The sequence below is a fragment of the Haliotis rubra genome, unplaced genomic scaffold (genome assembly GCF_003918875.1).
Source record: "Haliotis rubra isolate DU_JTF1 unplaced genomic scaffold, ASM391887v1 Scf80, whole genome shotgun sequence".
NCBI classification, from domain to species: domain Eukaryota; kingdom Metazoa; phylum Mollusca; class Gastropoda; order Lepetellida; family Haliotidae; genus Haliotis; species Haliotis rubra.
In genome coordinates, this window is record NW_025767524.1 from 2,170,385 (window position 1) to 2,192,088 (window position 21,704).

At 40.1% G+C, this 21,704-nt stretch overlaps 2 protein-coding genes across 2 annotated transcripts; both read left to right on the top strand.

The window, feature by feature from the left end:
- Positions 1–7,505: 7,505 nt before the first annotated feature.
- Positions 7,506–9,359, top strand: LOC124261547 (kelch-like protein 29). Its single transcript, XM_046695862.1, has 2 exons — positions 7,506–8,384; positions 8,514–9,359. The coding sequence occupies exons 1-2, from the start codon at positions 7,506–7,508 to the stop codon at positions 9,357–9,359; spliced, it is 1,725 nt and encodes a 574-aa protein (XP_046551818.1).
- A 1,149-nt stretch (positions 9,360–10,508) lies between these two features.
- On the top strand, positions 10,509–20,830 carry LOC124261581 (arginine-hydroxylase NDUFAF5, mitochondrial-like). Its single transcript, XM_046695906.1, is given in 12 exon segments — positions 10,509–10,904; positions 11,367–11,407; positions 11,614–11,725; positions 12,392–12,498; positions 12,980–13,019; positions 15,873–15,983; positions 16,317–16,344; positions 16,347–16,402; positions 17,360–17,420; positions 17,933–18,016; positions 19,442–19,521; positions 20,426–20,830. Coding segments are annotated over 12 exon segments (1,011 nt in total). The 5' UTR covers positions 10,509–10,664; the 3' UTR covers positions 20,477–20,830.
- The last annotated feature ends 874 nt before the right edge of the window (positions 20,831–21,704 follow it).

Here is a 21,704-nt window from a genome sequence, read left to right on the forward strand (position 1 = left end):
GTTTAGATAAATACTGGTTCATGATAAGTGTCCCAGTTATTTTAGTTGGTGTCTTTTTGCATTTGATTCTGGCATTATCTCAAGTGTGTTTGAAGGATGCACTTACTTTGACATGGAATTTTAATTACCACAATTGTGGTCCCTGAATAGAAGCAGGACTGAATAATTTGTGAGCGTGGGTTTAACATGTCTTTCAACACACAAAAAAACAGGATCTGGAATGTCTGATCATATTCTCATTGTCTTTCTATTGAGAAATATTCATCATCAAGTATAAATGTCAAACTCGAGTCCATTTCAGAGGAAATGGTAAAGATAATTGCAGTTAAATGAGGTATGTATGCTCTCTAAAATGATCTTCAAGCATAACAAGTGAAAATTTATCCCTGGACATTTCACTATCAAAAGGTAAAAGATCTTCCAGTGACCTGGAAAATCAAGGTCAAGGCCACCCAATTCAGCCATTCATGGACTTCCCAGAGCTACAGATTCACAATAAAATATTAAAATTTGAATAGTGTTTATTGTGGTATCTCCATACAAAATCTCTAACTGTTAAGGTTAGGCCAAAACACTGTGAACAAAGACAATCCTCTTTGTCCCTAGATAAGTCCGGATATTAACTTGACCTTCGAAATCTCATTGACCTTGACCACCGATCTCCGCCATAGTGCCAGTATGGACATGGAATTCATGCACAAGCAGTCTGTTGTCCCTTGAACAACAGATATGGACAGATAACCCTTCAGTCTAAATTGCACAGGCATGGCAGAAAGCTTGTAGTCTTTATTCAGATCTAGCACTGGTATTTCCTCACATACCCTCCAAGAAATGTGGCATTACATCAGAGGCACAAACTTCACCCCATGACACAAGACAGCAAATATATAAACATCAATGCAGTGTCTCGACAGACGTCTTACTATCAGACACCGAATGTATCCGTGATTTCTCTTGGCAACGATCATGGACAATATATACTAGCCACATAAAGAAACTGTGCATTGTCAAAATATTATCCCAGTTGATAAGTACGATAACAATGTCAAAGGTGCATAGAAACTGTAATGGAGGGATCATGAGACCATAAGTCGGGAGAACTTCAATTGAAAAGTCAATCACAATGACGTCACGAGTCCACAAGCGGGACAGGGGTCAAACGACCATGTCACAAGCTCAATAACGGGTATGTCCACCATCGCCATTGAGAACAGCAGTGCATCGACGATGCATAGAGCCTATCAAAGATGCAAGGACGGCTTGTGGGATGTCACGCCAGATTCTCTCAAGTTCTGTTGCAAGGTCAAGGACGTTATCTGGCGGATGAGGAAGACGGCGTAGACGTCAATCCATCTCGTCCCAAACATGCTCTATCGGGGAGAGATACGGTGAATTTGCAGGCCAAGGCAGTGAGTCAACGTTGTGGTGTTGCAAGAAATCCATAGCAACCCTTGCCGTATGAGGGCGGGCATTGTCCTGTTGGAATGTTAACCCAGGGCCATGACGTTGCAGAAAAGGAATTGCCACAGGTCGAAGAATCTGATCCCTGTAGCCCACACCAGTTAAGTTGCCCTGAACAATCACCAAAGGAGTTCTTTGGCGTGCTGTTATTCCACCCCAAATCATCACGGAACCACCACCAAAGCGATTCCTCTCCAAGACACAGGCCTGTGCATAACGTTCTCCCACGCGTCTATAGGCACGTTGACGTCCATCACTATGGGAAATGTTAAACCTGGACTCATCTGTAAAAACAACATTTCTCCACCAAAACAAGGGTCTGCGGACATGATTTCGGCACCACATTCGGCGAGCTTGTCGATGACGTTGTGTCAGGATAGGCCGTATGGCGGGATGTCGTGGTCTGATCCCGTGATGACGTAAACGTTGTCGAACTGTGTTGGGGTGGATACGGCGAAGTCCTGGGATGGTTCGGGCAGTCATTACTGCAGTCTGAAACCTGTGGCGAAGATGGGTCACCCTTATCCATCTGTCCTGTCTTGGCGTTGTTACACGTGGACGTCCAGAACGTGGCCGATCGATGACGTCATTTGTGTTCTGGTAGCGTCTCACCAGTGCAGAAATGGTGTTCCGGTGGCAGTGGAAATGTGCAGCCACTTGTCGTTGAGACATTCACCCACGGACCATCCCAATGGCCTCATGGCGTTGTGCAGACGTGAGCCTTGGCATGCTATGCGTTTCAATAGCCGTTTAATTTTTGAACGATCGCAAGGGCAGGGGTTGAGCTTTCCAAAGTGACAGTATTGTGTGGCATTCATTTGCTCTGTTTCTCTTTCCCGGAATGCACGTGCAACAACGTATTGCACGTCTCAAGGACGAACCCACTGACGTCACGGAACGTGGCACGTGCATGCATGTTGGATACATGTCACTAATCTCTGAGTTTAAATCCTTATGTGTCTACACAGGTTTGATAAATTTAGATTTTAAATTTGTGTATGCACAGTTTCTTTATGTGCCTAGTATATGTTCGTGGGTAACCGGACAAAAAAATGTTTTCCCTCTTCTCTCTCTCCCCAGTGCATCGTAGGACAGATTCCCCCTGAAAAATTCCCCAAGGAAAAACAGTCAAGAGTTTAAGATATCCATTTATTTATTTGTCAATATCTCAACATTCAACAAGTTCAAAGAGCACATAGCACATATTTTGAGCACATTTTTTACATTCATTGCACATTTATTTTTATTTGACAATTTTTTACAATGGCAATGAGCATACATTTATTCATACATTTTTGACATTTTGATATGTTATTGGATCATAGCATTTATCATTTCATCAAACATCAGTTCGCATACAGCGCCCAATGCCATGCAAGAAATCTGGGAGCGTCTTCTCACCAGCCACATAACTCCTGCACAAACCCCCAAGACGTTCTTGGAGGAGCTTTTGCACGTCTTGTTTTCTTCTTTGGGGCTGACCTCTTTCCGATCTGTAGATAGCCGCGAAAGCATCACAGTTATCGTTCCTCTTTCCTACGATCTGGCATCTTCATTGTCGCGGTAGTGTGAGACGAGACCAAGAGACTGCACTTTACGTCAAGTACTCTGGGTCAGGTGATAGAAACATCCATGTGTATTGACATGCGAACCTAAGGGGAGCAGGACAAAAGCCACCTGGACAAGAACCACCCGGACTAATGCCACCTAGGACAAAAGCCACCCAGTTATTTTACCATTACAGAGAGGACAATTACCACCCTTATTGACTTTAATGTTCATTTTGTTGTAAAATTATATAGACTTTGATGAATAATTTGGTTTCTTAACAAAAATTCACTTTGATAAAAAAGTTGATTTTGATGTAAAATTTTGATTTCATAGTAATGTTGACTTTTTCAAAATGTTAACGTAAATGGATGTAAAATTTGATTTAAGAAATAGTTTTACCTTGAATTTGGTGAGAAGCCTGTTATAATAGCATTGTTTTGAAAGTAAGGCTAACTAAGCACATGGGGAGTCTTGGGGAAGAGTTGTGAGTTTGGGTTCACAACTAGTCAGTCTGAATGTTGTATTAAATGGCATTAACCGGTGTATTTATAAATAGAATAAAACCTTTGGTTAACAAATCTACTTAGCCTGTTGGAGTAGCAGTAAGAAGAGATGTTATGATTAGATGTAAGCAAGGAGGATTAATTTTAACGATTGTATGTAAATAATATATACAGAAGAGTACAGTTCCCTTAATACTCAGTTGGTTTTTTGGGTAGTAACACCACTCTTTCAAAATATATATTTGTTGTTCCCCCTCATTTCTTAATAAGTGTACTACCCCGTCGCTGAAATATCTTAGTTGTGATATAAACATATTTTATTCATGAAATATGTACATTACATGAATATGGATTGTCACAAGCCAACGGCTTTAGTTGTGCGTGCGCCGTTAAATAAAGCAAATAACTAACAAACTGACCATTTCACTTCCAATATGGACAACCAAGTTGAATATGTTTCATCGCAGGAAGGAGTATGAAAGCAATATTACTGAAAGTGTGAATGAAAAATGAAAAAGGATGAGAATGAAAGCAATAATGAAAGTGTGTAAATGAAAATGAATTATCATGCAAATACATCTGGGAAACATGATAATGTGTTAGTGGTTTTTATTTGGGTGGTATTTGTTTGGGTGGCATTTGTCCTAGGTGGCTTTTGTCCGGGTGGCATTTGTCCTAGACCCGAACCTAAGACAACACCTACAACATTAATGGCGGCCTGTTCACAGTAGAGGGGTCTGGTTGAACACCAAGCTCATCACACCTATCAACAACTGCTTGTAGTACCTCCTCAGGGCTCCTGGTAAGTTGTCTGAGTCCATCACACAGTAATGTATAAGCACAACTAACTGCACTATGTGAAATGCCCTGTGTTCCTACAGTAACCTAAGTTTACCATTGTACAGGGACGGTGGGGTAGACTCGTGGTTAAAGAGTTTGCTTTTCACACCGAAGACAGGGTTCGATCCCCCACAATGTGTAACGTGTGAAACTAATTTCTTTTCCCACCACCCCACCCCGAAAACCACACTCACTGTCTTATAACATGGGCGTGTGCGGATCCTTGTCAGCAATTTTACAACTTTATCGATTCCGGACTAAACAAACCAGTGGCCTGAATTGCCAGCGTGGACGTTGTACTACAGCGGAGAGTCAGCCTTCCCAGAGGTGGCAATACCTCAAGAGCATAAACTGTGCAACATTGGGCGACACATTTCAGCTTTTGTCTCCAGTTGTATTTCATTTGTCCGGACCCAAAAGCCACATTACTGAAATGAAAGTTTGTGAAATGTTTTTAAAATGTAACAGAAAGTAACAACTGTTTACAAAAGAATTATAAAATGACCACACGCGTTTCAGTAGAATCACAGCATGTTTAATAATAAAACAGGGTGACACATCAATTGGGATGAGCGTGTGAAAACAGTATTATGGTTGCGTTTATCAATAACATTAAAGCGTGACATGCACGACTTGCATAAAATATATCCACGCAGAAGACAATTTCAGACAAGTTTGAACGGGCAGTTGTCGCCAAAGAAATTTTCTATAAATGGTGACGTTTCTGGATCTTGAAAATTAGAACATTAGATATAAAATAGGTATTCCAAAGTATGCTTCAACAATTTCTCAGATAAAGTTGGACCGTTTCATGGCACCGATTTGCACCAAAACTCCCTCCCGTCTGTGCAATACCAATATATATATTATGGTGACAACATTCTCATTCTATCCAGAATATAATAGCCTCCTTTTAAACATCCCTCGTGAGCTCTTAAACCGTCTTCAACGCATACAAAATATTGCCGCACGTATTGTGAGCAAAGCACCAACGTTCTCAAGCATGGCGTAAAACCAAACTCAGTCAGTGAAATATGGAACAATAAATAAATGGGTTTCTTAAACTCTTGACTGTTTTTCCCTTGGGGATTTTGTCGTACCATGCACTTTCTTTTTTTCTCTTTTTTTTTTTTTTGGGGATTTTGTCCGGTTACTATCTTCCATGCAGACAGCTTCTCTCCAGTGATGAAAACTTACTTCACATTACAAAATGGAAGTGAAAATCGAATGGTTTTCGCTCATTTCAAGTTGCGGCCGCCATGAACTCGAATGAGTTACCGGCTCACATTAGAACAAGCCCAACAGTCGCACGTTTTATATAGAACAAACTTTATGGGTTACAACTTCTTTTATTTCGTGAGTGCGACGTTTGGATACAGATTCTTGTACCAAGCAGGAATGACAACGTTCTTATCCATAAAAAGTATTCTATATTGTATCTCCCAACTTCTAAAATGCCACTCAAAGAAGTCACACGTTTAAAGCAAATCTTAAGACATACCTTTTCTCTGTGTTTTACAAGTGACACCTAAATTCTATCTTGTCTGCGCTATGGGCAGGCTGTGGGTGTGGATTAAGCGCAATATAAATGGACTAATTATTATTATTAACATTCGCAATGACACATACTGATGATGATGTTTGTTGTTTCATGAGCGCTTCCGATGGCTCTGAATTTGAATTCATTAGATAAGACGTGTGTTAACAGAGAAATTCATTTAAAAACTCCATTTAAAATCCCATAATGAAGCGCGACTAATCCTTTAATCTATAGATGAAAGCCTATTTATTAGGGAGTATGTTTTCCGTATTAAGTCAAGTGACTGTCATCACATCCTCGTCTCCACCCAACCAGTGACAATACAATCAACGGACACCTAACACAAATGACCGTGAAAATGTCTTCACATCTCGTTAACAAGCTCTCGCAGGGTGGGCATATCCATTGCCTGTTAACACAACGATTGGGGCCAGGAGTAGAGGTAAATGGGGTTCGCTTGAACAAACATCCCTTGATCAGACTTTTAAGTCACGTCATGTTTCTGACACCAATATATATGCTTCAAATTTCTGCCACCCCAAGACAGTCATTTTTCGCAGCTGAAAAGTTCACAATGTAAGTAGACGAACGCAGCACTAATTTCATATTAACTATTTTTCTATGGTGGACATGCAAACCAAGTTAGCGAATATAAGTTGTATTATTGGAGTTCATTAACAAATTAAATGTATACATGGTAGGGTATGAATGGTAATATTGTCCTTAAATCAGTGTAGTAAGGACATACCAGCAAAAAGTGGAACTCATCTTCAATTACATTTAATGCACATAATTTGCACAATCTGTTTTCTCATGGAATAATATAATAGCTGCCCTTCTCTTATTTGACAAGCTTACAAGTGAACCTTTTCCAATGCTTCCAAACGAGAAAACCCCCAAACCTCTGCCCCATGTAGCAAAATTGGTTTAATTTTTGTATCAAATATTTTAACATATGTTTTGAATTCTTTAATTTCTTAAAAATTAAATTTATACTGAATGTATATGAAGTTATAGTAATAAGAAAATAATTATTTTAAACTGAACTTGGAATACTACCAAACTGTAACATATGTTATATTTGGGATTACACTTTCTCAGTAAAGTACAGATTCTAGTACTTTTGTACCAAACTTTTGGAAAATATTTCAGGTTCACAATCACAGCTGTTAATTGAAGGATTAACAATATATGGTTATATGGAACTTCTTTATTACAGTGAGAGCGACGTTTGGTGTAGGTTCTAACACCGTTTTCAAGCAAGTGATGGCGGTTTTAGAACCTACACCAAAACGACGCTCTCGCTGTAATAAAGAAGTTGTTCATCTTTATTGTTCCAACTTCTAAATACCTCTCAAACACGTTAACTGTTAATTAGATGTTTGATAGGCATTTAGAAGTTAACAGTAGGGTAATACAACATACTTATGTGCATGGATGTGCAGCTTCTTTATTATTTATCAGGTGAATCCATTTACCTGATGAAGGGGTAAATATTAGCTCAGAAACGTCGTGTGTAAGTTGCACATCCATATCAAGCGTGTTAATTGTTTCGAAATTTAATCACAATTTATTTCTTCAGGGAGGCGAACCGTAAAGTGATACGCCGCATGTCCTTTGCCCTGGACTTGAGTTCTGCTGTCCTGCGAGCACGTGCTGACGGCAAATTCTGTGACATCAGTGTCGTCGTGAAGGGTCAAGACCACCGCTGTCACCGCCTCGTACTGTGCTCGGCGTCCTCTTTCTTCAAGACCGCGCTTGGTGACACCGAGAACTCCACTGGTAAGATGATCATCCGGGGCATCGACCTGAACATATTCACCATCCTGCTGGACTACATCTACGGTGAAGACGTGGTGCTGACTGGAGACAACGCTGCTGATATCATGTTTGCGTCTTTGAAGCTCGGCATGGAAAGACTGCAGCACGAATGTGAGCGTTACCTAGGCGACCACATGACGTCAGAGACAAGCATTGAAGTATGGAGAACGTCAAGGATTAAGAAGTTGGCAGATCTTCAGACTCTCGCCTTCGACTATATCGTGGCCAACTTTGTTGATGTTGCTAGTACCGAATCTTTCAAAGCACTGAAGGCGGATGAACTAAGCGGTATCCTAAGAGAAGATAAGCTCAAAGTTCCAAGTGAGGAGTTCGTGTTCGATGCAGTGATGAAATGGCTGAGGCACAATCCATCTTCAAGAAAGGGCAATCTGTCGACAGTGCTAGCAAGTGTCCGCCTCCCCTTCATCAACCCTCACTATCTCCTTCACTGCATCGCCTCCAATGACGTCGTCATCCGCAACAAGTTATGCCTGCAACTAGTTGAAAATGCCAAGGCCTATCAGCTTCTTCCAGGAAGGAGGGCAGAGTTTTCGTCCTCGAGGACTGTCCCAAGGACATCAGCCGGCGTGGAGGATATCATTATTGTCATTGGCGGTTACGTCGAAAAACATCGACAGCAGGATGGTTCGTCAGCAACATCAACACCAGTGACATCACAGACCACGTCGCAGACGACCGTCAACCAGAACCAGGGTCCTGTTCAACACCAAGCAAACGCCCAGACTACGACTACACATCCCCGGGAGTTTATCCGCGCCAATGTTTTGCTTCATCAGACCTACCCAACCTCACGGACTGTGCATGGCTATAGTTTTCAGTCTAACCACTGGTACAGACTCGCCTCGTTGCCTCACGATCCCGGCTTCGACTTCGCTACAAGTGCCCATGGATCCACTATCTTTGTCAGCGGCGGGACTTTGACCAGCAAACGTCTTCAGAGATTTGACAAGAACAGATGGATCAGTGAGAACAGCCTGCCTGAGCAGAGATGTTCCCACTCTTCAGCAGTGGTTGGTGATCACCTGTATCTGGTCGGGGGTCTGTGGTTCGACGCCAGGGGTGTGTGCGGCGGAATGGTCTCATCCATCAGCAAGTTCTCCGTGTCCAGCGATGTCTGGGGAAACTGTTCTGGTATACTACAAATCCCTGTACAGAAGCCAGCAGTCGCGGTCATCCACGACAAGATCTACATGTTCGGCGGTGTTGACCAGTACGGCAACTACGTGAAAAAGACCCAGTACTACGACACCTCCAAAGATGAATCGTGTGTTCTGCACTCGACCCCCAGTCCCGCCACTGAGATCCGGGCCCTCACTATCGATGGCGAGGTGTATCTTGTATCCAGATATGGCCTCCAGCAGTTCACAGATGGCAAACTCATCTGTAAGGCAAGTCTGCCGGAGCTCGACGGATGTGTGGACTTTGAGATTTGTCAACACCGGGGACAGGTGCATGTCATAGGGGGATCCCATGAAGGAGATCTACGTGCTTCGCGTGTCCTCATCAGCAAGAACAGCTTCGAGGTGAAGACGCAGCCCCACTTCTTAGGCTTTCACCGAGCTGGATTTGGTTGTGTGAAGGTCACATTAGGGAAGAAGTACTTGAAAGGAAACCGACACTGAAACCACAACATGAGTCCTATTGTTGAGTTAAGCGTGTGGAGACTGTTTTCAAAAACTGAAATGACTTACGCAGCAGTGATTCACGGAGGCTGCATTGAAACAACGCAGATTCATCCAGTCGGTTTTATTTCACCAGTAACCCGAAATCGTAATGTGCAAGTGCTATGTATTTTTTAGATGTCATTATTCAATAAAAATATGTTTTTTGAGAAATTCCATATTTTGGTTTTCATTCACTTTATCATTGGAAATTTGAGGGGTTTATAGCGCCACTGGAACATTATTTGAGTGTTATTAGGGAATGTCGATTTAATGAGGGAGGAGAGCATAGTGGTGCAGGTTTCACGTCGTATATATGCATACTGGCATTGTGGTGACAGTTTCAAGGTGAATCTATTCAGGAAACGAACCCTCGGCCAAAGCAGGGACGGCTGATCCTGCAAGGATGTTGCAGCAAGTGTTCCTTCCGTAACAATCCGCTAAAAATGTTCATGACAGTTACATGTTACTGAATACGAAGGCCTGTCACCAACAAACCGATCAAGTGATTTAACAACAGCAAATGGATCGGTGAGAACAGCCTTAAATTCCAACAGAGGTGCTCCCACTCTTCAATATTAGTCTCCAACTGAATTTGAAATGCGGATCGATTCATCTCTATGGAATGCATGTTACTTTGGTTTTTAAAACATATGGGCATCTCGACCTGCTTTCGTTTCATTAATGTAATTCGTGTTTTCCAAATACCAACCACTGATCAACTGCATGATTGGTTTTCGTGTTTCATTTGATAGTTAGAGGCGAGTACGACTTTTACGAGAGTACGATAAACAGTAAAATTATAATTTACGATAAGCAGATTTTTCTGAACTCTTTATGGTAATCCTTGACGATACTATTTGATTCATTATATATTTTTACCTGTTTTACATTAAATGTTTAACCTCATCAAACGGCCCTGCCATATTCAGCCCGTGATAGAAACAGAAAATGGGATTAAAATCAAAGAAGATTATGAGCCACTTCATATAATATGTTATCAATTATATAAACCAGTATATCGAAACCATTGACAAAAAGGTTTTGTACCGCCGTTTCATAATTAAACTTTTCCCCGCTGTAAGCTAAGGGAGGTAATTTCTGTACTCTTCAGTTCTCTGCGGTATGTTTGGTGTCGACTTCCTCTTGTCGAAGTAGATGCCCTTTCGACTCATGTTTTGCCTGTTTCTAACTTTGTTTTGGCCCCGTCAGACATGATTGCGGAATTTTAACGTTCATCAGATAACAGAATAAAAATATTTCAGAATGAGCGTGCACCTCGGTAGAGCTACATCGCTGTCATCACAAACGTGGTCTCGAGTTGCCCATGCTCGATCTTCATGGAAACTATGGTGGTCGCAATTCAACAGTGTATTGTCTTGCAGAGGGATGGCTGGCCAGTCTGATAGTCCTATGAATGTTTTTGACAGGAAAGCGAAACGCATACAGAAAAACAGAACGGCTTTGATGAAAGATTATCAAGTTTATGAGTATTTGAAGGATGAGGTTCGTATCATCTCTGATATCTAACAATGATAATAATTCACTACAACATTAGTCAACAAGGCTTCACAGTGACAATGGCTATTCATGTTGATACAGAAAAACGATTATATTATTACACTTTGACAAAACTCCCAAAGCAAAGAACGGATAAACATGTGCAGGGGTTATATTGGGCTTGCTGGCCACGCCAATGTTTAACAGTGAGATTGAGAGTGCCACCGATAAACATTTTAATAAGTTGCCAGATGGGTTTGATATCATCTGAATTGATCAAATATATTTCACTTTCCATTTAAAGAATCATAGAGTATATTTTTTATAATTTTAGCCGTGCAGCTAGATCACATTAAAAACATTTAGTTTAGCAAAATCAGAAGTTGATGTTAACAAAATCTTTGACACATGTTGTGACATCATTTCTAAATGCCCTTTAAAGAACTTGCCTGCATTTTACATTTGCAGATTGGATTCAGAGTTGCTGACAGAATTTGCGATGTTAAAAGGTAAAGTGACAACTGCAAATATCCTTTTGACTAATGATGGAAAAAATGAGTGGCTATACAACACAATATACATTATGTCAACAAACAACCAGTTAACATGGGACAAGAAAGAATTCTCGGCTATTCTCTGATATTTCACCTTCAGGATTTTGTTTTAGACATCAAGCATGTCTAATTGTGTTCAATGTTCATGTATTTCTCAACAGAAAGTTTGGTGTTGCTGTGGATCTTGGTTGTGGCCGCGGACATGTCTCTAAGCACATCTATAGTGACATGGTTGGAACATTATACCAGTGTGACATGGCAGACAGGGTACTGGTAGGTAGATATTAACTTAATTAAACCTATGGATGATAAAAGCAATTGCCAGTAAGTAGTCAGTGTTTGAAATTAACAATTTCCAGGGTACCGTGTAATCACTCTATAAAGTCGAGGCGGTGCTAGATTCATATACTCAGTGACCATAGGACGCTGTTTTATGTAACACTGTAATGTGACATCATTCTAAAATCAACCAGTTAATTCTGTGATGAGGTGGTGCAGATGGCATCTCTTGATTTGTTTCTCTGGTGTAAGGATCTTTTGGTTGTGAGTTTGAATCCAAGATATCTATCACTGGTTTGTTAGTCCCAGTCTTTATTACAACAAAGGCTGTTGTGATATTGCTGGAATACTGCAACATACAGTGTAACAAAAAACATTTACAATGTACTTTACATGCTGATACTGAATATCAATAAAAGGATTGAGTGAAACTTACAACACTGAGCATCAATTGGGAACTATATGATATTCTCGAAAGGGAAGGGAGGGGGATTTTATCAGAAAAGATTTTGCCCCAAACATGGTTGAAAAAATGAAAACAATATTTATTATGCTTCAGACTGTTGAAAAAATCACAGCGTTTTGCCACAGAAATATGTATAAAGTTAAAGTATGAATGTCATTCTATGTCATCACTAAATTAGTGTTTTCTCATTGCAGATGCAAAGTGAATTATCTCCTGAGGTTCCCACCCATCGAATTATTGCTGATGAAGAATATTTTCCTTTCAAAGAGAACTCCCTTGACCTTGTTGTCAGCAGTCTCAGGTACATTATGATCGTCCTGCAACCCAACTGTTAGGTTTACCGGTACATGTCTTGTGGCTAGAGACAAGATTCACACACTCTCAGTATTTGTGATGGACTAGTAAATTCAAAAGGAACGCTTATCATTTGCATTTTGTTGATTCAGCGAATTCTGTATGCTGCTGTTTCATATCCAGTAACACATGAAGATCAGGGTAAGAACTGGTCTTCAGCAATGTGTCTAACTTGATCAGGTGGTCAGTCTCGCTGACTTGGTTGACACATGTCATCATATAAGAATTGTGTAGATCGATGCTCATTGTGTTTATGTTTATCTGGTCCAGGTCTGGTCCAGAATTGATTATTTACAGACTGCCACCATATAGCTGGAATATTGCTGAGAGCGGTGTTATTACTGTTAAACAACAAAAAATAAAAATAAATCATATTCAGTAAATATAGGCCATGGTGGTGATGCTTGTGTTCATTATGGATGTTGCAGCCTTCACTGGGTGAATGACTTGCCTGGATGCTTTAGGCAGGTTGGTACAGTTTCTGTTTTCTTGATCACAGGTTCAATCATTTTTGTAATCTAAAAATATATTCACAGAAACAAAAGAAAAATAATTGAGAAAAGTCAAATTTTTAAACTTATCCTATCTCACGATTTGCACTTTTCTCTTTTGCTTCGACGCTGAGTGGAACGAATGAGAACTTTTTCTGTAGGCCTCTCTTGTCCATACGCCCATGTTCCCCAGGCTGCTCTCTTTATAAGACAGGTCCCTAGTCCCCGGCTAAGCGTGCAGCATGTTCCCCTGTCTACCCACATGACTACCTCAGAGTGATCATTCTTCTTCTTGTTGCACCACTGTGTGGACGTATTGTGAGAGTTCTCAGCTTTCCTTACAAGTTAACATGAGAAATATATCATGGGTAGTTGACCCTAAGTAATTTTGCACACACTGTAACAATATTTACTTCCTCGGATCCCAACTCGTCATGTGTGGGTTGTATTGACCTGTGTTCCTGGAGCAAACGTTGTCGGGAATGTGCTCCCTTATCAAGGACGTTTTTAGAGCATATAGACATGCTTGCTCCCATTGGCTGGCAGACAGAGCTCGTTACACTTCAACAGTTGATCACCCGACAAACCCCCGTTTTCAATAACCAGTATTAACTGCTCGTCGTCCGGAGATTCCCATGTCGGACGGTGATGATTTTATCCCGATACATCCAGACTATCCGAAGTATCTTGGATTTACTTTCAAGAGGCGTCATTGATATACCAATGGAGGGTCCTGCTGTTTGGCATATGTACGGCCCCGTGGCTTTTTACTCAGATACCCAATCCGATAACAAGCTATCTGCATTGTCGAGGCGTGACATTCGAGAACTATATCGAAGGCTGTGTTCAAGCCCAGCAGGATCCAGTCGTCCTTCCTCTCCACAGGCAGTTCATCATCAAGTTGCTCGTGCAATTAGGATTGCTGCTGAATTCGGAGAAATCGGAGGTAACACCGACCCGGTGATTTCTTTTTATTGGGACAATATTCAACACGACAGGTCATGATGTTTGTGCCCAAGGGGAGAGGTGGGACAAGATTCAGTGCAATGCACCACTAGTGCTGGTCCAATCCACAACTTTTCGCCAGTGGCAGAAGTTACTAGGGTGGTTGACGTCGGCACAAGCGCTGACTTACAGGGGCCAGCTGCAGCTGCGTCCTCTTCAGATGTTTCTGTGCCCATACATCCGGGACGACAACCCCAGGGAGTTGATTCGTCTTCCCTCACAACTACATTCAGTACTCGTTGGTGGCTCAACAAGTGGAATGTTTGCGTTGGAGGCTGTATGGTGCCACCTGTTCGTCGACGCATACTGATTCAATCAGACATTTCGATGGTAATTTCGTACATAAACCATCAGGGGTCAACAGGATCAGCAGCTCTGTTGATGTTTCGAATTCATCATCTGAATGATTCACTCAACACAGTGGCCAGAGCCCGACACATTCCCAGGATGAGGAATGTCATTGCCGATGCCCTGTCACGTCTCAAACGCCCGTCACTTACGGAGTGGAAACAACTGCTTCTGATATTCCAAGCGAAGATCTACCTGTTATCATGACCAGGAGCACCCACTCCTTAGGAGCGATAATGCTTAGTAAACCAAGGGGTTCAGGAGAACCCATCACTACATCACTAGTATAGGTACTATGCTAGTCGGATCCTGCGGCTGAACACCACATTGCTCAGGAGCACCCTCTCCTTGGGAGCGATGATGCCAAGTAAGCCAAGGGGTTCAGGAGAACCCATCACTAGTGTAGGTACTATGCTAGTCGTATCCTGGGGCCGAACGCCACATTGCTCAGGAGCACCCTCTCCTTGGGAGCGATGATGCCTAGTAAGCCAAGGGGTTCAGGAGAACCCATCACTAGTAGAGGTACTATGCTAGTCATATCCGGCCTCCCTTGTTCATTGCTATCTACGGTTGTCATTAGCCTATACAGTATATACTGTCAGTGCCTTTTGACTTAGGGTAATCTGTGACCCGACGTCCAACCATGGGATAAGAGCAAATCGTGAGATAGGATAAGTTTAAAAATTTGAAAATTTGAATATAAATTGTATATTTATATACTTATCCTATCTCACGAGATGGATGCCCACCCAGCCTCCCCTCTACTCAGATTACGACGGTTACGTATAACTGTCATTGGCTCCAAGAAGAGAATGATCACTCTGAGGTAGTCATGTGGGTAGACAGGGGAACGTGCTGCACGCTTAGCCAGGGACTAGTGACCTGTCCTATAAAGAGAGCAGCCTGGGGAACACGGGCATATGGACAAGAGAGGCCTACAGGAAAAGTTCTCATTTGTTCCACTCAGCGTTGCAGCAAGATAGAGAAGTGCAAATCGTGAGAAAGGATAAGTACATAAATATACAATTTATATTAAAATTTTCAATACTAAAATTTCTTCCCTGTTGTTCCCCACTTTGACATTCATACCCCTATCCTGTTTCACTGGTTTTAGATAATGCAACAGGACTTCAATGAGATATCATAACCCAGTTCTCATGCCAATGGGAGCAATGTTTTCCGCTCAGTGCTTATGTAGTTCACAAAAAATGTATGCCTGAATGATCAAAGGATATTACGTACAATTCAATTTTCTGTTTTTTCCCCTGTTGATTTACTTTTAATTTCTACATTAAAATATGCATCGATATATCTTGCATATTTGAAAGCGTTTCCAAGGTAACCTGTTACAACGTTTGTTTGCGGAGAGTCATTCCTATCAGTTGAAGCTAAAAAGAGATTGTATACATGAGTTGTTGATACACATTTAGTGCCTGTTTTCACCTGGTTGTGGTTTCTGTATATTTGTCCTGTGTAGGTCCACAATGCACTGAAGGATGATGGGGTGTTTATTGGCAGTATGTTTGGAGGAGACACTCTGTTTGAACTGAGAGTATCCCTGCAGTTGGCAGAAACAGAACGGGAAGGGGTAAATATCACCACCTTGCATGACAAGAGAGAGAGAGGATCATCATGTCACCTGTCTGAGTCACATAAGTATGAAGAATTGTGCATTTTCCAATTTGTAGTAACAAATTTGAAAAAATTATATAAATGGCAAGTACAGTGGCAGTTGACTGGCTAAGGAAGCCTTTGTATTTTCTATGTGCTTGCCATTTGGACCACTGACAAATCTTGGTCATACCCATAATCTCACTTGTAGAATAAGAAAATTATGGATTGTAATTCTGAAAGACATACTCTTACTTACAATGAACTTGACCATGAAATAAGTCATGTGAAAGTCACTTGTTTCTTCCAGGGTTTTGCCCCTCACATCTCTCCTTTCACGATGTAAGAGACCTGGGCAACCTTCTCACAAGATCTGGCTACACCATGTTAACTATCGTACGTACTGGAAGATGCAAGGGAGGCATTTTAGTGTGAGGCAAAACTTCCTTTATCTCAAAAAAAGCCTTTACCTCATGGGTTATGGATTAATCCTGGCTGTATAAGAGGCTGTTAATCAGCTCCGAGTCTATGAATATTGTTGACAAAATCTTTATAACTTCTAACCTGAATTCCCAATTCAGAATGTTGTTATCTGAATTCCCAATTCAGGATGTTGTTATGTTATGGTGTAGCTTTGCATTTTACTTTGAACTGAAATATTGTTCACTAAAAGCATCATTGTTGTGCTTTGTTGCTTTGAATTCAATACCAAAATACCTCTAAATTTTCTATAAAATGACTTTTTATTTCCTGATTTAAATACAGCAAGCACATTGAAAATCATGGATAAATCCTTCATGTCTCCAGCAGATTGGGTGCTCAAATGGTGAATTACCAATAAAACTTATAAAATGTTACATTGGAGCTTCCATGATAGAAAATGTTTACATTTTTGGTGTCTAATGACTTGAAAGACAATATTAGAGTCTAAGATCATGATAATGAGAAGCTGAATTGGTAGATTACCGGTATTGATATTTTCACTGAATTTGTTGTTGACAACTTAACAAATTTAACATGACCTTGACTAAGTCCAGCTTCATGATGCTTTGAGGTTAATTCTTTATAAAACAGTTTCTCATAAACATCCCTGTTTATGTCAAAGATAACTCTCTCTTTACTTATCCTGCAAATACTTGATATGTTACATAAAGTTAATAAACACAAATGGGCAATGTGTTGCTAGATTTAACTTGCATCCTGAGGAGTCATCTCCAAGGGTTAATTTGATAAATTCATCTCAGTTACAACAACTGTCTTTCATGTAAAGCCATGGATTTTACGTACGCATTCTTGCATGATAAATAAAATACCCATTATTGTTATTTATTTCATGCCTGTTTATGATGGCAGGACACTGACGAACTTGTAGTCAACTACCCGTCCATGTACGAACTTATGCAGGATCTCAAAGGTGAGACAACAGTAAGGGTAGGGTAGTTAACCTTCAGAATGGCATCTTAATGGCTAGCATCATAACTCATAGCCTACTCATAGCAATAGTCACACACGTGCATGCTTCCATGTCGCTTTATAGGTATACAACATTGAATGCGAGGTTACAACCTATTTCACCTCACCTGTTTGATGGTGTATTAGGGGTGGGTATTGCAGGGAATTTTCATATTGCGATGCGAAAGCATGTATTGCAGTATGTATTGCAATATATTGCATGACGTATTTTTAAACAAAAAAATACTTATAATCGAGTTAATGCTTGATTTATAGAGCAAAAACACAACCAAATTACCATGCTTGATTAAGCTTTAATAACAACTTTTAATCATGATAAAATAAATAATTTACGTGTTACGAAGTTTTCCGATTGCAAGTCAAAATACCGTTTTTCGATCAGAGTATCGTTTTCATGTCTGAACCGGTTATATTGCGCAGCCCTATGGTGTATCATCATGTTCTGTCTTCTAGGTATGGGAGAAAACAACTGTTCCTGGAACAGGAAGTCATTGCTGCACCGTGACACCACCAAAGCTGCAGCTGCTATATATAAAGGTGAGTGTTGGTTCTCCAGGGTTTTGTTTGTGGACATGGGAACAGTGATTGCTACCTTAAATAATGAGAAGTGGCTGTGTTATGCTGTCATGTGTAATGTGGCAGCCTTAAGATAATCTAGTCTTTGATTGGCATGCCAGTGGTAGTACACATGCACTACACCGGATCGCTACCTACCATCTTTGATTGTTTGATGGGCATTCTAGAAGTTGGTGGTTCAAAAATGAAACATACAACTTTATGGATGACAACTTCTTATTTATTGCATAGAGCGACGTTTCGATGTAGATTCTTAAATCGTTATCAAGCTAAAAGTGAATACAACCAGATGTAGAGGGGTATATATATACACAGTATGTTTTGACAACAGCAGATTAACATTAACAACAACATGTAATTGAATAACAACTGGTACATAATTATGAGAGGCCAGTGGGAGACTAAGAACAGGAAATGCTTTATAGAGTCTATAGTTTGATTAGTTCTTCATAGGCCGATGGTATGTAGTAATCTTGGTCTCTGTTGATCAATGGTTTGTGGAGGCAGATTTCAATGGCTTCCAATAGTTTTTCTTTTTGTGAAGTCCTGATTCTTGGTTGATAGCATTTCAAATTTGTCAAAATTGATTTGATGGGTAGGGAATTTCTGTTGGTGATCGGAGAGGGCTGATTTGCTGTCTGATACCATCTTTGAGTGGCATTGTAGAAGTTAGGAAGTACAATATATACAGACATTTAGATGTTATAAAGAAGTTGCAATCCATAAAGTTTGTCTATATTGTATCTACCTTCCATATTGGATTAGACCCTAAACCCTAAATCCCTCCAAATAATCCTACTAAATAAAATAAATTGACCGAAGCTGCGAATAATACAAAAAGGTGGAAGATGTCATATCAGGTGTAATGCATTCTTACATCTAGACTGGGGTTGACAGAATGGGCATGGAATCATTGATGAATGATAAGACAGGTTCCCTGTCAGGACACTTATTCCTCATTATAACTTACATAGGTTACTGCAGACCTATTCTCATCTATAAATCCACAGGCTGACCAGGTCACTGAAAGTTCACGTATTTATGAATTTTTTATTTGTATTTTTTTTTTTAAGTATATCATTCGTTTGCTGTGCAAGGCTTGACATCAGGATGCCTCATTTATTGTGTCTCAGAAACAGCCTCTTCTGTAAGTGTTAGAATACTATGGGTGTATCTGTTATAATCTAGTGCCACACACATTCGCAAAAAAAAAAAGATTACCTGAAAACATTTTTCTATGGTTATCATTTTGTTGTTTTTCTCAAAACTGAGTCTGATTATCACAAGATTTGACAGTTTACAACAATTACCAGGAAGCTGTGAGAAGACATCTATCACATAATGGATAGTTTCAGGGTTTCAGATGTTACCTTCCATATATTGCAGAAATGCATGGGAATGAAGACGGGGTACCTGCAACATTTCAAATAATGTACTTCATTGGTTGGAAACCTGATAAATCACAGGTAAGCCATAACAGATGTTTGTTTTTTCAAACAACAAATGAACTGAAACCCAAAAATAAGAGTAAGATCCCCACGTAACTTTGAACTTCTTGATATTTACTTTACAAGAAACTAAATGTGTCATCAATTCAAATTTTATCATTGTTATATTGAAAGTCTCAACCTTAAATTCATAAGGTCATTGTGCTAAATGTTAGCAAAGCAGATCCACTAAGCTATTAATGATTATAATTGAATTTTCTGACTTCTTATTGTCTTTGGGCCACCTCCGTGGTGTAGTGGTTTGAGCGTCCTCCCGGAGAGTGGAAGGTCGTCGGGTTCGATCCCAAGATGCGTCATGCCAAAAGATGTTGAAATATGGTACTTGTTGGTTCCTGCTTAGCGTTCGGCATTAATGGGCATAACAAGGACAGGTTGGCTCGGAGTCAGTATAATGTATCTGAGGGGGTATTCATGTGGCATGGTATCTCAGTGAGCTAGCACTATAAAACCAGCTTAAGTCTGGGCTAGTACAAGCAGCCACACATACATATGCATGCACATCGTCATATGGGCCAAATATTCTTTAGTATGACGTTAAACCCCATTTCACCTCACCTCACATTGTCCTTCAACATGGTAATCTTAACAATTGTACACATTTGTGTTGCAGTGAATTATTATAGCATTGATATTCTTAAGTTTGTGTTGAATAGTTTTCTGCATTTAGATTTACAGAAAGTGGACGTTTTAGTGCATATACTTGACACCTTTGTATTATCACTCTCTGAATATGAGCACGATTTGCATGTGACAGTATCTTCTTCATATCTTGAGGACAATATGGTGCATAATTTACGTGTTTTAAACTATACTACCTTACTTCATATCAATGTACTCTGTAGACATTTTGTGTATATTGCAGCCTGAGGCAGCCATGAGGGGGATCAGGTCAGGTGTCCTTGAAAGACCTTGATCAGTTGGACAAGCTCACCAAAGACTTCCATGACGCCAAGGACCGCTATGATAAGGATCGGCTGGATGAGATAGCTGAACAGTTGCAGAATAGAACTAAACCAGACAAAGATGATAAGAAATAAAGACAATATTGTCCTCAAGATATGAAGAAGATACTGTCCATGTCCAAGGAGTTGAAGAAGACATTGTTCTCAGGTGTGAAGAAGACATTGTTCTCAAGAAATGAAGAAGACGTGCCAAGGAGTTGAGAAGACATTGTCCTTAGAAATGAAGGAGACATTGTCCTCAAGAGATTCATGAAGACGTGCCATGTTGAATGCCTCATATTAATTAAATAAATGAAAAAAGGTTCTGTATATTGTTTATATTGATAACATTTTATGTTGGCAGCAGTTGATGACCTCTATATGAACCACAAGCAACAATTACAAGACTGTTTTACACATAATGTGCAGGAAACCTTAAGTTTTTCAGCATTTACCTGACAAATCATAACATTTTAATGAAAATTATCAACAAATGATAACAAATATTTATTTTCTGATTGCCCATCACATGTACAGAAAGTTTGAAGTGTTTACTATAATCCCAGTCATGGATGTAATTGTGTTGAGACTGCACTATGTGGGAATGGGGTGTGACTGTTTTGCCAGTCGGGCAAGTTGTTTATTTAGGGATTAAGAGGATCACCAGACCATGTTAATTAGCAAGACAATGGTGGGGGAGGGTGGGTGATGACGAATAGATGACCATGCAAAGAAAGACACAAAAGACTGTCATTTGTATTTTTATGTTCAGCATACATAAATTGATAAATTACTAATCACAATCATACATAATACATAACATACATAACTGTACTCAACGTTTAGCATTATGTAACTGCGTAAATATAAGAAATTGTCCACAATGATGGTTCATACACAATTGACTTTAAAGCCCAACAAGATGAGAAACAGCATCTCCATACTCTATCATGGTCTTCCTTCCTGCTTGAAGATGGTCTTTTTCTCTCTGTAGTCTATCAATTCAATTCTTTATTCTTTATTAACCTTAAGTTTTACAACTTATCGGTGGTTATATAAAGCATAAAATGATACAGGTGGAAGGGATTGACAATTTTGGTGGAAAATATGCATATACAGTCCAATCCTGATGAGTCGAATCGCTGGGGACCAAGTAATACATTCGACTTATCGATGTATTCGAGACATAGGTATGTCTAT